The sequence below is a fragment of the Mytilus galloprovincialis genome, chromosome 3 (genome assembly GCF_965363235.1).
Source record: "Mytilus galloprovincialis chromosome 3, xbMytGall1.hap1.1, whole genome shotgun sequence".
Classification (NCBI taxonomy): Eukaryota; Metazoa; Mollusca; class Bivalvia; order Mytilida; family Mytilidae; genus Mytilus; species Mytilus galloprovincialis.
The window spans coordinates 93883016-93898004 of record NC_134840.1 but is presented as its reverse complement, the minus strand read 5'-3'; the positions used below and the strand labels follow the sequence as shown (position 1 = coordinate 93898004).

General features: G+C 32.1%; 1 protein-coding gene across 2 annotated transcripts in view; it reads left to right on the top strand.

Moving 5' to 3' along the window:
- LOC143069416 (serine/threonine-protein kinase Nek9-like) overlaps positions 1–14989 on the top strand; it is a 109389-nt gene that overhangs the window by 13150 nt on the left and 81250 nt on the right. For both annotated transcript variants that reach the window (XM_076244033.1, XM_076244034.1), the window contains exons 10-16: positions 414–488; positions 2772–2834; positions 4192–4336; positions 4904–5104; positions 6553–6599; positions 7361–7519; positions 10325–10430. In XM_076244033.1, coding sequence (XP_076100148.1) covers positions 414–488; positions 2772–2834; positions 4192–4336; positions 4904–5104; positions 6553–6599; positions 7361–7519; positions 10325–10430 — 796 coding nt within the window. The remainder of the gene's footprint in view (positions 1–413; positions 489–2771; positions 2835–4191; positions 4337–4903; positions 5105–6552; positions 6600–7360; positions 7520–10324; positions 10431–14989) is intronic.

Sequence of the window (14989 nt, the reverse complement as noted above, 5' to 3'; positions counted from 1 at the left end):
AAACTCTTCTGGATTTTTACCAAAATTGGACAGAAGCTTCTTACAATCAAAAGATAGTTAGAGAGGAATATTTTTATTAAATTTTTCCTCATTTTTGTTGAGCTTGCGATTTACAGCAAAAGTAGGCGAGACACTGGATACCGTGGAACCCTTACAATTTTTTTATAATCAGTAAACTGACCCATTTTCCCATAGCAAATATTTCACTTTCAATATAAATGCATTTTACAAGGCACCGAAATGAACTCAGGGAAAATACCAGTCAAAGCCTTAAACCATAAAAATATCCTGATGCGAAAATAACCCCATATTAATATTGTGGGAAAAAAGAGTCATGTAGCAAAAAAACCCTGGTTAATTAATCTGTTACTCATATTTTAATGACTATGACAAATATTTTATTTTTCTATCAGGTGTACCAGTGGGGAGGTGGAAAGTTTACACCACAAAAACAAGATATATTTACTAAAGGCAAAAGTGCCGTGCAGGTAAGCTTGAACCAGGAAAGGAGGAGGTACGATCTAGGGCATATGTGGCCTTGAAGTCAAATGTAATTTAATCTATCTTTGATTTGTTTTATCAAGCGTTGAAACTATTTATTTCATTAACATTGCAATTTGGGTTTGAAATACACACTTTCATGGATTATACAGCCATTTTTCGGAAATTGACTTTGTTTGCTTAAAATTTGGAAAATCTCCCTTATTATGTCATAGCCAGTCTTTGTTACCAAGGCTTTGCAAATATTCATATTTTCCTAAAACCTTTCACTTGAAACTTACAGAATTTGATGGATATTGACTTTACCACAATTATTTTTTTTTTTGTGTGGATTTAAAGGGCCAAATAAGCATTAAAATGTTCCTTCTCCTTGAGAAATGTGCTTTTAAAAAGAGTTACTAGTCCAAATAAATATATTACCATCCAAAATTACAAAGGAATAGAAATATCGGGAATCAGTTTATCCCTCTCTCTGTGTGTCTGTAAGTTTGTTTGTCTGTCTGGTCTTGTAGGGACTCTTTATACATTTCTTGCCAAATTTTATCAGAGGTATATTTATACCAGCAATTTCTCTGACGTTTTTGGAAAATTAGTGCCATTCAACTTTTGATGGAAAGAATTATTCCTCTCAGAAATTTAATCATTAGCAAAATTGCATTGAAACACTCTCACATGTGTAATTCTTACCAGTTTTTTATCAAACCTATATCGATGGTTTGTATCATCAATGTCCGGCCAAATTTAAGCTGGTATATATTTCCCACCTTGGGGCATTATGTTTTTCTCTGTGTATGTTTATCCGTTCATTTGTTTGTTTGTCCGGCCACCCGTCTTTCTAACTTCAGGATGAACTTTTTGATGAAGTTAAGAGTCCAATCAACTTAAAACTTAGTACATATATTTCCTATGATATGATCTTTCTAATTTGAATTCCAAATTAGAGTTTTGTCCCCAATTCCATGATCCACTGAACATAGAAAATGATAGTCCAAGTGAGGCATCCATCTACGTTTGACACATTCTTACTTCTTCACTAAATGCTGAATATTTCATGTCAGTATTAACCCTTAGACTGCTACGCGCGACTATTGTCGTTCCGATAAAGCAGTCTGCTACTGCTACGCGCGACTATAGTCGTTTTCCGTAACTCGTTTGTTTACACAGTTACCATGGAATGGGCGGAGTCAATATTCATGAGATTGCGGCAGTTTCGACTTGTATGGATTCTGATTGGTTAAAAATCTGCGTTCTTTCGAGTGTCTCTTGACTTTAAATCAGGTATAAGAGATAAAACCGAAAGTGAAAATTTGTGATGAAAAAAGTGACAAAATGGCGGATATTATTTGGAGAAATGGCCAACACGTTCAGAAGTATTTCAATGATAACAATTTAACAGCGGCGGCTGATAAAAAGGATTTGAACGAGAACAGAAGATATAATAGATGGAAATAGAAATATTCTATCAAAACTGCGAACAGAAGACTTTTAAAGTGAGAACCACCGGGATTCTCAGACCTTGTCCAAATCAAATGGATGACATGAAACAGGATTTGCGATGTTTATCATTTCGCCTTTCAAATGTGAATCAATATTGACTGACATCGATAGATCCGAACTTTAAGTTTGCCAAGATTATTTATTGATGAAAGCAATAACAATGAACTTGTCGTATAAATATATTTGTACATGGAAGTAAAAGTCGGCGCAGTGAAAGTCGGAGGAAAATACCGGAAAATATTTGCATCAAAAAGGCTGTTGGTTCTAGAAGAAACTTTTTTTATGTTGATAATCACAATGGAACTAGTTCTTAAAAGAGATTTTTATATATTGGTTCAATTCTGAAGTCATGGATACTTTTACATTGATGGATTCGTTAATAAAACATGAAAAAAATAAGTTACCTTTGTTTACCTCTATTTGCACCTGTACAGGTAAAAAATGACCAGAGACTCACACAAAAATAAAATAAATAAAAAATACAGAATCTAACAATACTTTTTTATATAACTTTTATTGATGAATATTCAATATTTACAAAGATACAGCAATTGTAAGTGAACATGTTTATTTCATCAGTGATTAAAATTTTATTCAGCAATACACAAAAGTACAATAGAAATGAATGCAGCAGTCTAAGGGTTAAATTCTTTGTTTTGAACATGATTGGAATAAAATTTAAAAAATAAAAGTGAGATTTTATTTGATAAATAAATATCATGATCAAAATAATCTAAATTTAACTTATTAATATTTTTTTAAATCTATTTTAGGTAGCTGTTGGAAATTCCCACTTTGCTGTTGTTACAATGGAGAAAGAACTGTATACATGGGCAGTGAGTAAATGTTTTTAATATGTTTGGTATAAACATTTGTATACCCTTGCTTCACTGGGATCATTGTTACCATAAGAAATGTTTGAACAGAAGTGTCTCATAAGTCTACATAAGGTTGAAAAGGTTGTTTCACTCATTTCATAAAATTGAGAATGGTAATGGGGAATGTGCCAAAGAGACAACAACCCGACCATAGAAAAAACAACAGCAGAAGGTCACGAACAGGTCTTCAATGTAGTGAGAAATTCCTGCACCCAGAGGCGTCCTTCAGCTGGCCCCTAAACAAATATATACTAGTTCAGTGATAATGATCGCCATACTAGTTTCCAAATTGTACACAAGAAACTAAAATTAAAATAATCCAAGACTAACAAAGGCCAGAGGCCTCTGAATTGGGACAGGTGCAAAAATGCGGCGGCGTTAAACATGTTTATGAGATCTCAACCCTCTCCCTATACCTCTAGCCAATGTAGAAAAGTAAACGCATAACAATACGCACATTAAAATTCAGTTCAAGAGAAGTCCGAGTCTGATGTCAGAAGATGTAACCAAAGAAAATAAACAAAATGGCAATAATACATAAATAACAACAGACTACTAGCAGTTAACTGACATGCCAGCTCCAGACTTGAATTAAACTTATTGAAAGATTATGATTTCATCATATGAATATCAGGCACAATCCTTCCCGTTAGGGGTTTAGTATCATACCATCATAACATATATGAAAAGAACATAACCCATGTCATGCCAACAACTGTTTTTTGAATAAAGGTTTTTAGTTCCAATGCAAAGACCCTATAAGTGAATCAATATTAACGCCAAAATATGCAATCTTTAATGATCTGACAACAGTATCGTAACTATATCCCTTCTTTATAAGTCTATTTAAAGGTTTTGTTAGGTTTCTGAGGTGAATACTGACATTTTTGTGCTTTTCAAAGAATATTTTCATAAAAAATTGGATGTGAAATACCTGAATGTATAAGAAGTCTGCATGTTGAGCTATATTTACGAATGATGTCCTTATACCGATGATAAAATTTAGTAAAAGTTTGTGATATCGAAAACCCTGGTGTAATAATTTTTTCATGCCTACATTACACTAAGAATCAGTTGGGTAAAAAAAAAGAGATGTGGTGTGATTGCCAATAATACAACTATCCAATAAAGTTTAATTGAAGTAGATGTAATCACATGGGAAAATGTACATCCTTAGACCATGAGAAAACCCATACTGTATAAAATATAAAATGCCCAAACATGAAAAACTATTCAATTGAGAAACTAACAGCCTAATTTATATGTATAGGATGAACCCATTGATAACCATTAGAAATATCTTATATTTTTTCAGAATGTACAGGGTGGAACAGAGATTGTAGGACAGTTAGGTCAGGGTAACAAATCTGCATACAAAGCCCCACAGAAAGTTGAAGGACCAACTGGAGCAGGTTTTATTCAGGCAGCTTGTGGAGAGGACTTTACACTCGCTGTTACAGGTACAAAGATAGTGCCATCATTAACGGTATTGTGATTAATGATTAACAAAAAAAGTATGATTAATTAGGATTCAGGAAATGTTTTATTCGTATGAAAAAAAACAGACTCTGGATTTTTCCATGGCCATGCATTAAAAATATATGGTCTGTAACCCCCATGTTTTTCCAATATTTTTAAACCTTACAGGATATACATTTATAGTAAATTATTTTAAAATATTTGCTGTTTTTAATAAAAAAAAATCAGTTCAGTTGTTTCCAAAAAATGTGTATGAAATCCCAGTCACTGCTTTGTCTAACACCGCATAAACCATGGAGTTCCCTTAGAACTTTCACAAAATGAATTATGGGGAATTTAAAATGTAGAAATTGGGATTTTGATAAGATAGATTCTCCATCAAGAACAACAAAAATCTTAATGTTTTAGTACATCATCTATTTGATTGGTTGATCAGTATGTTTCCAATATGCTACAAGAACTTGCCAATTACTTTCTTCAGAACCTTATGTTGTTTTGATGTATTTTGGTTTACATGCATGATTAGACATTTTTGTTTTTTCATGCAGATGAAGGCCAGGTATATGCTAGTGGGTCAGATTATTATGGCTGCCTTGGTGTTGACAATGAGGAAGGTGATTCTGTACTTTCTCTAATACCAATAAACTACTTCAGCAGCAGACCTGTTGAAGAAATATCCTGTGGGGACAACCACTGTGTGGCACTTACTAAGGAAGGAGATGTTTATACATGGGGATGTGGAGAGTTTGGTAAGTAAATAGAGTTATGTCCCCTTGTGTGGCACTTACTAAGGAAGAAGACGTCTATACATGGGGATGTGGAGAGTTTGGTAAGTAACTAGAGTTATGCCCCTTTGTCTGTTGTGAGTATCTTACAAGAAAGCAGATCTACATGGTAAATATATTTGATAAGAGTTATTCCCCTTTATATGATGTGAGGTCTACGAATTGGTATCAGTTATTTACCTGAGCATTAAATTTGGGAAGCTAAAAAGTAAGTGTTCCCTTGTATTTTCTAATGCAATCAATTGTCTCCATGGGCATAATATTTTGGTAAGTTTCACAGTTAGCTCTCTCTAATACCTTGCTAAGGAAGAAAATATCTACTTGGGCAACAGATTTGGAAAGTTACAAACATGTGCTCCCCTATGACCTTGCAATGCAGGCAAATTTCTACTATTACATGATATTTAGTAAGTAATGAGGCAAACACTCCTTGTTCCTTAAAACGGAAGGAGATCTCTGTTTTGAAAATTACTTTTTGAGAGGTAGAAAATTGACATCCGCTCTTTAGAAATGTAGTGCTTACAACCATAGTAAGGCCCTCACATAGAGATATATGTATTCATTACATGTGCCAGTTTTTTGTTTCTTTTAGAATTCTCATAGAGTTATATCCTCTTTGTTTTGTATGCTGTTGACAATCTGTGTGTGACCTTTACAAAGAAATGTTAACATGTTAGAATTAAACAAGTTTGACAAGAAACAGAGTTGTCCTCTCTTTAATTGCCCTCACAAATAAATGGGTTATATATGGGGATAAGGACAGTTGGGTTAGTTGAATACTTACCACAGGTGGGCTCTTGAGATAGCTGTCTAGTACATTTGTTTCAGGTACAGGTGTATTGAGACTTGTACAGTAGGAATTGTGTTAGGATTTGGTAGGTAAGGAGTTATCTCCTCTTTATCATATGCAAGTAAGAATTTCTTTCGACAGATGTTATTATCTTTCTCTAGGAGATTAGGAAATTTTAAGGAAAGTAGCCTATAATGTTCTTTTAGAAGATTAAAATATTACAGTTAATTAAAAAAATGTTGATAGAGATTGATAAAATTGCTTTTTGATTTCATGAATAATGCAAGCAAGCTTATTGAGGCTGAAAAAAGGGCATCAGAAAATTGACAGAAAATATTATTGGGAAACAAGTTCAAGAATGTCAATGTTTTTACCTTTCATTGTGCCCTTTTTGTGTCAAAAGCTCTTTTAAGTTGCATGGATTATGACACTCTTCCTATTTGAAACTTTGAAGTCAACAGATCAGGTGTTTGGAAATTTTATAGTATGTTACAAAACATATCTATTACAATTATAAATTTGGTATGCTATTTTGATAGTTCAACATTTTATATTTTCACAATTACAGTCACAAAAATATGAAGATATTTAATAATAATAATATTTGTTTTAATTTTTTTAGGTCGACTTGGTTTAAACAGTGAAGATGACCACTTTTCACCTCAAAAGGTAAAAAATTATTTGATAAAGATTGCAATGAGATTTTTGTATTTTGAGTAGTATTTTCTTTGATTTAAGTTCCTCATCGCTCAACTCATTGCTATTTAGATTTTCTCGCTTGAGTTGGTATGGCGAAAGTGAGAAAAGCAAGCAAGTTGAGATGACCAATAATAATCTGTTTATCGCTATTTTACCTATCAAGACGTTAATTTCATTGACAACCAGCACATGGGACCTTAGTTTCTAGCAATAATTTTTCATATCACTCTACTGTGCTGAGAAAGGAAATTATCAGTCCGTAAAATCAAAGGAAAATTTTGTAAAATAGCAATAAAAAAGTATTATAAAATGATTACATTCTTCTTTCAATATTTGTACATTAGCTTTCTAACATTAAAACTCAAGTAAGTTTTCAAAATTACATTATAAAATGTATGTAGTATACACACATAAAAAAACAAATAGTATATAGGAAGATGCGATATGAGTGCCAATGAGACAACTCTCAATCCAATTTACAATTTATAAATGTAAACCATGATAGGTCAAAGTAGTCTTCAATACAGAGCCTTGGCTCACACTGAACAGCAAGCTATAAAAAGCTCCCAAAAATTACTTGTGTAAAATCATTCAAACAGGAAAACCAACGGTCTAATCTATATAAATAATGAGAAACACTTATGAACCACATAAAGAAACAACAACTACTGAACATCAAAATATGTTCACTTATAATTATCCAATGCACATTTGTTTCTTTTTATTTAAAGGTGAAAACCCCAGGAAAGCATTTCATTAAGCATGTACTAGGGGGCAGTGAAGGGACATTTCTAATTACAACAACTGGTCGTGTTCTGGCCTGTGGTAGCAATGAACATAATATTCTAGGATTTAATTCAGAAATGTCTGGACTACGGAAGAGAAAACAGGTAATAATTGGATTTATAAAATCTATTTTTAGTAATTTTTGTGTCTGAAGGTTTTGAAGCACAAGGAAAATTGATATTTATTGCTATTTAGAAATTTTAGCACAATTTTTATTGTGAAAATTACAATAGAAAAAATGTTTTGCAACTCAAAAAGACCCTGATTTTTGATTTCCACAATATTGTGGTATTTCTAGAATTCACAATAATTAATCTGACATTTTTGTCGATTTGACAATTGCAATATAAAATGCACAAATAAAATTTTACCCAATTGGCAGTAAATTGTTATGTTTTCACTTTGAGGTAAAAAAAAAAATCAATTAAAGCACCATATTTCTATTGCTAGGTGTTTTTAAGGATTTGAGTCTTAAATTTCCCCTATTTGATATCCTGTCATTTTGCCTTAAGAATGTTTTATGATTCCAAAAGTATTGTACCATAATATTTTAAGTATTTTTTTATTACAGACTTGTGATATATACCGTAGAAAGGCTTGTATAGTTTGCACTGGTACATTGTCCTCACCTACTTCTCCCCACGAAATTTTAGGAAAAAAAACTTTTTGTAACTGTTAGAAAAGGTCTAATGAAACTCCGGTAATTTCAAATCCTGTGCGATCGTTTGCGGTATTTTCTTGGGAAAACCTGTTTTCCATCATCAAACAGAAGCTGAAACTGCTTTTAAATGATTCTAGAACGCTTCATGATTGTTAAAACAAGTTTAATTCACTTAAAAAACAATTTAGAAACTTGTGTATGTTTAAACAGGAAGTTTAAAAAGCATGTGTAAAAGAAGAAATTAACCGGTGAGAATCGAAATCTGTACATGACAGATATCACTATAATACGACTTTGAAAGTAAAACAGTTTCATCTTTTTGTGAAACAGCCTTTAATATACCTATAACATTTATGTTTCAAGGTTCTTAAGCTAATACAACTAATACAAACCATATTAGTCAGTATGAAACACCAAAACGGAATGAACAATAACCGATTGCATTTTGTAGATTACAAATTCTAAGCTTGTTTACTGTTGTCTTTTTTACTATGTTTGTATCATTTCAATCAGACAAGCAGATACCAGTTTATTTCAACCAATGCATTGAAAAGAAACGATAAATTTGAAATGAAAGGTTTAGTTTTTGTCGAGCCTGCAACTTTTGTTGCAGAAAGCTCGACAAAGGGATAGTGATCCGCGGCGGCGGCATTAGCTAACTTTTTAAAAGCTTTATATTTTAGAAGGTGGAAGACCTGGATGCTTCATACTTTGTATATAGATGCCTCATGTTACGAAGTTTCCGTCAGTTACATGTCAAATGTCCTTGACCTCATTTTCATGGTTCAGTGACCACTTGAAAAAAAAGTTCAGATTTTTTGTAATGTTGAATTCTCTCTTATTATAAGTAATAGGGTAATTATATTTGGTATGTGCATACCTTGCAAGGTCCTCATGCCTGTCAGACAGTTTTCACTTGACCTCGACCTCATTTCATGGATCAGTGAACAAGGTTAAGTTTTGGTGGTCAAGTCCATATCTCAGATACTACATGTATAAGCAATAGAACTAGTATATTCGGTGTAGTATATTCAGTGTATGGAAGGACTGCAAGTGTCATTCAACCTTGACCTCATTTTCATGGTTCAGTGGTTATAGTTAAGTTTTTGTGTTTTGGCCTGTTTTTCTCATACTTTATGCAATAGATCAACTATATTTGTTGTATGGAATGATTGTAAGGTGTACATGTCTAGCGGGCAGATGTCATCTGACCTTGACCTCATTTTCTTGGTTGAGTGGTCAAAGTTAAGTTTTTGAGTTTTGGTCTTTCTATCTAATACTATATGTCATAGGTCAACTATATTTGGTGTATGGAAATATTTTATGATCTTTATGTCAGTCACGCAGGTTTTATTTGACCTCGACCTCATTTTCACTTTTCATTCCTCAGTGTTAAGTTTTTGTGTTTTGGTCTATTTTTCTTAAACTATAAGTAATAGGTCAACTATATTTGTTGTATGGAAGCATTGTTAGCTGTACATGTCTGTCTGGCATGGTTCATCTGACCTTGACCTCATTTTCATGGTTCATTGGTCTTTGTTTAGTTATCTTGGTTAATAAGTTTATGTGACAGTTTTTAATAAAGCTTTATACTTACGACTATCAACATAATATCAATGATTAGTAAAGAAGGCGAGACATTTCAGCATGTGCACTCTTGTTATATTTATCAGTATTAATTTGATATTGAATAGAAATAACTTATTAATAAGGATGAGTTAAAATTATTAGTTTGAAAAATGATGAGAGTGCCCTCTACAATTTTAATAAAAAAGATTGCGGAAAGTAAACAAACCACCTCGCCCGCGAAATTGAACTAACTTGTTCTCTTATTTCTTACTTATTGTACTCTATAGTCCGCACCCCCTCTGGAAGGTCCAGTTTTGGAGAATAAAACCACAGACTATACAAGCCTTTCTACGGTATCCTGTATATATATATTTTTTTATGTTATATTAATTGTATATTGATATCAAAAGTTATGATATCCTGCATGCATATATATTCTAAAGTTATGATATCCCATATACATTTTATATTCTAAAGTTATGATAACCTGTGTATATTTTATATTCCAGATTTATGATATTGTATGTATATTTTATATTCCAGATTTATGATATTGTATGTATATTTTATATTCCAGATTTATGATATTGTATGTGTATTTTATATTCCAGATTTATGATATTGTATGTATATTTTATATACCAGAGTTATGCTATTATGTAATTATTTTATTTTCCAGAGTTATGATATCCCATGTAAATACACCTTCAGCACAGTAAAACCATTAGTACGCTATAACGTAGTTTCCATAGCAACCAGCAACACACATTCAGCAGCTATAGATTGTAAGTGTTTATTTTATTTTTAATATTTATTCAAATCTGTAGATCAAGTTTGATGCAACTTTCCACTCTGATAAAGCCATCTTTCCGCCTTAAAATGCCTCTTTACTTATAAGACCTGTTTCAGTTTTTATTGGTGCAGTATCGTGTTGGGTTGAAAGTTGTGGCAGCATGACTTAGCAATCCTATATCACCTTGTTGGGGGGAATGCATACCCTCATTTGCTATTTTGTATTCTTTCCTGATGATTAACTGGGGGGGGGGGGGGGGGGGGGGGGAGGGGGGGATTTTGCATTCAAACCAAACTTTTTGCATATGTGATGTTAAATACTGAGAAAAATAAGAATACTAAACTCCAAGAAAAATGCTAAACAGAAATTTCCTATGCAAATGGCAAAATCAAAAGCCCAAACACATAACAAATGGATAGCAACTTTTATATTCCTGACTTGGTACAGACATTTTCTTACGTAAAAAAAGGTGGATTATACCTGGTTTTATACCTAGCTAAATCTCTCACTGATATGACAGTGCATAAAATTTCATTATATTGACAAGGATGTATGAACAAAACAAACAGATATGATAGGAAAAAAAATAGGGGTAAATCAGTCAACATTGTGTAATAACTTAAGACTTTATACAAACTATTTATTTGTGTATGTATATTTGTTATAAAAGAGGGTAAGGTTGGGGTGCAGAGACACATAAATAAGATGAATTATTACTAGCATTTACAGAAAACACGAGAGTTTCTATAAAAATTTATTTGCAGATTGAAAAATATCACAACTCAGATTTTATAAACATAAGCTGTTCCATATAATTTGCCATTACTATCATTCTTAACTTTACTAGACACTATCATCATTCCTGTTTCTTTGTTGATGTCTATTGCATGAGGTTGATTGATTCCATCAGCCTCTGATAGTATTGTCTTACAGGTTTTACCATGTGGTGATACTACCACAATACTGTTGTTTCCAGAAGAAGCTATATAAACAAAGCCATTCTTGTCTAATGCAAGTTCTCTTGGACTGACAATGTCTTGATTCTGAAATGTCCAGAGAGATTCTCCCGTACTAGTATAACAGTTGACCTGCTTTGCCTTACGAAGTGAACCATAGATATTTCCTTGGAATAATGCAACACAATTTGCTCTTACTCCTTCTAATATTGTATGTGACTTATTTCTCAGATTTACCACTGTACTTTTCTCCGAACTGCTGATGATGAACATTTGACCATCATTTGCTATTCCATCACAGAAATGAGAAAGTTTAAAGGGAAACTTCGCAAAAAAATCAAAAATTGATATTATGTTCATTCTGTATAAAAATGCTCAAATTCATAGATATCAAAGTTTTATTCCGCTAGATAAGCGATCACCATCGATTTTAAATTTAGAGTATCAATTCTCTGCGATCCGCCATTTTGTCTTCTTTCCCAATTAATAAAAACGATATGTCTATAAACCACAAAGAAACAAAACTACAGTAACCGATGTAGTCGTAATTGCGTGTCGATATCTTGTCAATCGTACGGTTGTTTTATCCGACTAACTAACTTGATACGAAAAATATTCTTACTTTTTTTAAATTACCATGGTCTGTTGTTTTTAAACTGTTGATATTGGAATTAGGTGAAATCATAAATAAGTGTTCCGTGAAAATTGTTTTCGAAAATCTAATTTGTTCATAATTCTTTAAAGTAATAAACAAATATATTTTGATCTTCCCTCATCTGATCACCAGCATGGCTAAAGGTATTACTTCCAAAGGTATTGTGAGGGGTGTGAGGTGACACGTCCAGGTATTCAAGCGATTTCCTGTCGGGCTTGCAAGTTCATGTATCGTTTCACTTCTGCAGGTATTGATCAGTGTACACGGCTGATAACTTATAACTTATAACTTTCCATTTTGAACTATCAGATGAATAATATACTTGTAACTCTGTCTTACTTGTCATTACTAAACTCATACGCTTGTTTATAAATAACATTTCTGGTGTAAAGAATATAATTCATAAACATATAAATAATACCCAAAAAATAAGATTTGATGAAATTAAAATCTATTTAAATATTTTTTCCAAGGGTGAATTTGGGAAAATGTAATATATAGTCATTGTCAATAGTGAAGGACAGATTGGAACAGACCAGAAATATTGATTTAAAAAAATGTACGCACTTGCCGACGATTCGTTTATACGACTGGATAGAAAGTTACGGAACTATAGCGCAATTTAAAATATATACATGTATACATTGAACATAAGAAAAAAACATATATTTTGAATAAATAGGGGTAAAAGTGTTGTAAATAGACTAGTCCACGTATGCCAACAGTATGTAATCATCGAATGTCGATAGACTATTGTATACCAGAAGAAGAAGAGAACCAATTTGATTTAAATACAGGTCGATGTATAACTTTTGCTTTGGTTCATTGAAGCTGTGGACCTAGTAAAATCACAGATTTATATTTCAATAAGATTGTTCTCGAACAAAGGAAGTAATTTGTCATCACAATTGTTATATATGCCACTGGACGAACACTAATTATCCCCAGGGAATGTGAATATTTTGCTGGGAAACTTTTGAGTATCAAAGTTTCAAATTAATTTCGGGATTTATTTTCTTTCTTGGTATTCAATAACAGAAAAAAGAATAAATTACTTGTTCGCTAAATAGGGGTATTCTTGTCAGATAAAAGACTTTTAGTTATATTTAAAAAATAGGGAAATATGACATTAAATTGGTTCTGTCTTTTTTTTAAACATCGTTAAAAAGATGTGTGTCTAAGGTGAACGCCACAAGAACCCTGTAATACTAGTACGAGAGTATAGCATGTAAACATTCCTTCTCAATAATATGGTTGTATTGGAAATCTTTTCATACAGATTGACAACTCATTGTCCGATATGCATGTAATATTTGCCACATGACGCCCATAGTTCTTTCTACCATTATCATCTTATTCTGTGATATTGCTGTAAACATCGATGGTTCACACCCAAACAAAATGGGAGTAATGGACCTTCAGAGCTTCTCCGTGTTATACACTTGTGAAATATATAGACGAAATTTCTGTATTGAAATGAATCTACATCTCAAATAACGATTGTGAGTAATCACCTTACAAACCAATATAAACGTATGGCAAGATATAACCATGAAGGAATTTAGTTTTTGTCAGACGCAAGAACTCATCACTATATATATCATAAACGTATACGTATATATATGCATACAGTTTCAAATATTAAGAACAAGCAGTCGATGTCGATAGTCTGTTTTCTAACTGTTCAGAGTTAGACATGTCACTTGCTCATTCTTGGAAGCCTTCATATTCCCTGTCTAACGATGGGAACTCTTTCTGATTGTGTTGACTATAAATGCTTGTATGGTAATTCTGTCGTTTATCTGTACAAGCGGTTGCATTTCCTCTCCTTTCCCAACAAACAAACGAACGAAACGCCACTAGTCTGATTTCTCTGGAGCTCATCCTCAATGGCTCTTATACGTCAGGAAACTTACATGTATACTAATAATGATTGTTTCAAGAACAACGATGTATGGACGAACTATTATAAATTCGTCAATATCAGTTATGCATGACTAAAATATAACTTTTATTACAACTACTGTATTACTTATTTGGATTAATGACGGCTATCATGTTCAACATTGCACAAATATTATCATAGAATTTTAAAAAAAATCCTCAAAAATCCTCAAAAATCCTCAAAAGAAATAATGCCTTAGCTTAGATAATTGATATTCTTTTCACAAAAAGTTCGTGTAAATGATTGTCAAATGAATTTAATTATGTAAGAATAAAATGTTAAAAAGAAACTAAAAAAAAATCATGCATGTTGTATGTTGTATTTTTTTGTCAATTAAAAACTTTAAAATTGCAATAGTTTTATTAGCATTTAAACACAGCCAGATTTGAATACAAGTTAAGAAATTCCGGTAAAGTCAATGATATCAAACAGATGTACAATGGTATATCAAATTGGGTAATATTGCATTTAGTTTTTATAAAAGATTAAAACTACTATTTTTTGCTTCATATTTGAATCTTTACGCCAATTGCCGCTAAGAAAGTAATCAAAAATTGTTTCCTTTTATTTTTATACACTTTCGGAATTACGAATCTGAATTTTATTTTCAATTAATTTACACAATTTAATTATTGTATCTTTATTCTCATCGTGTATTAAATCTTAGTGTATTAACATCGTGACAGCATACTCTTTCTAATCCTTTCTGTTTATCCTTTCCAAATAACAACATTTATACCTGTGTACGCTTGAACTCACACCTGCGGCTAAATAGCTACAAGGTAAACGAATTGACCTCAAGCCGAGAAATATACAGTGACCTTTACAAAATAATATACACACTCTGCTCACACATTAGTTGCATTGAAATGATTATCAAAACAATAACGGTAAATAGAACTGAAATATTTTCAGTTCAATATCAGTAAAAATGTTCAATAAATATTTTATGAAAAAAATCTCAACAATAATTAATTAAATTTATTCAAAAACAT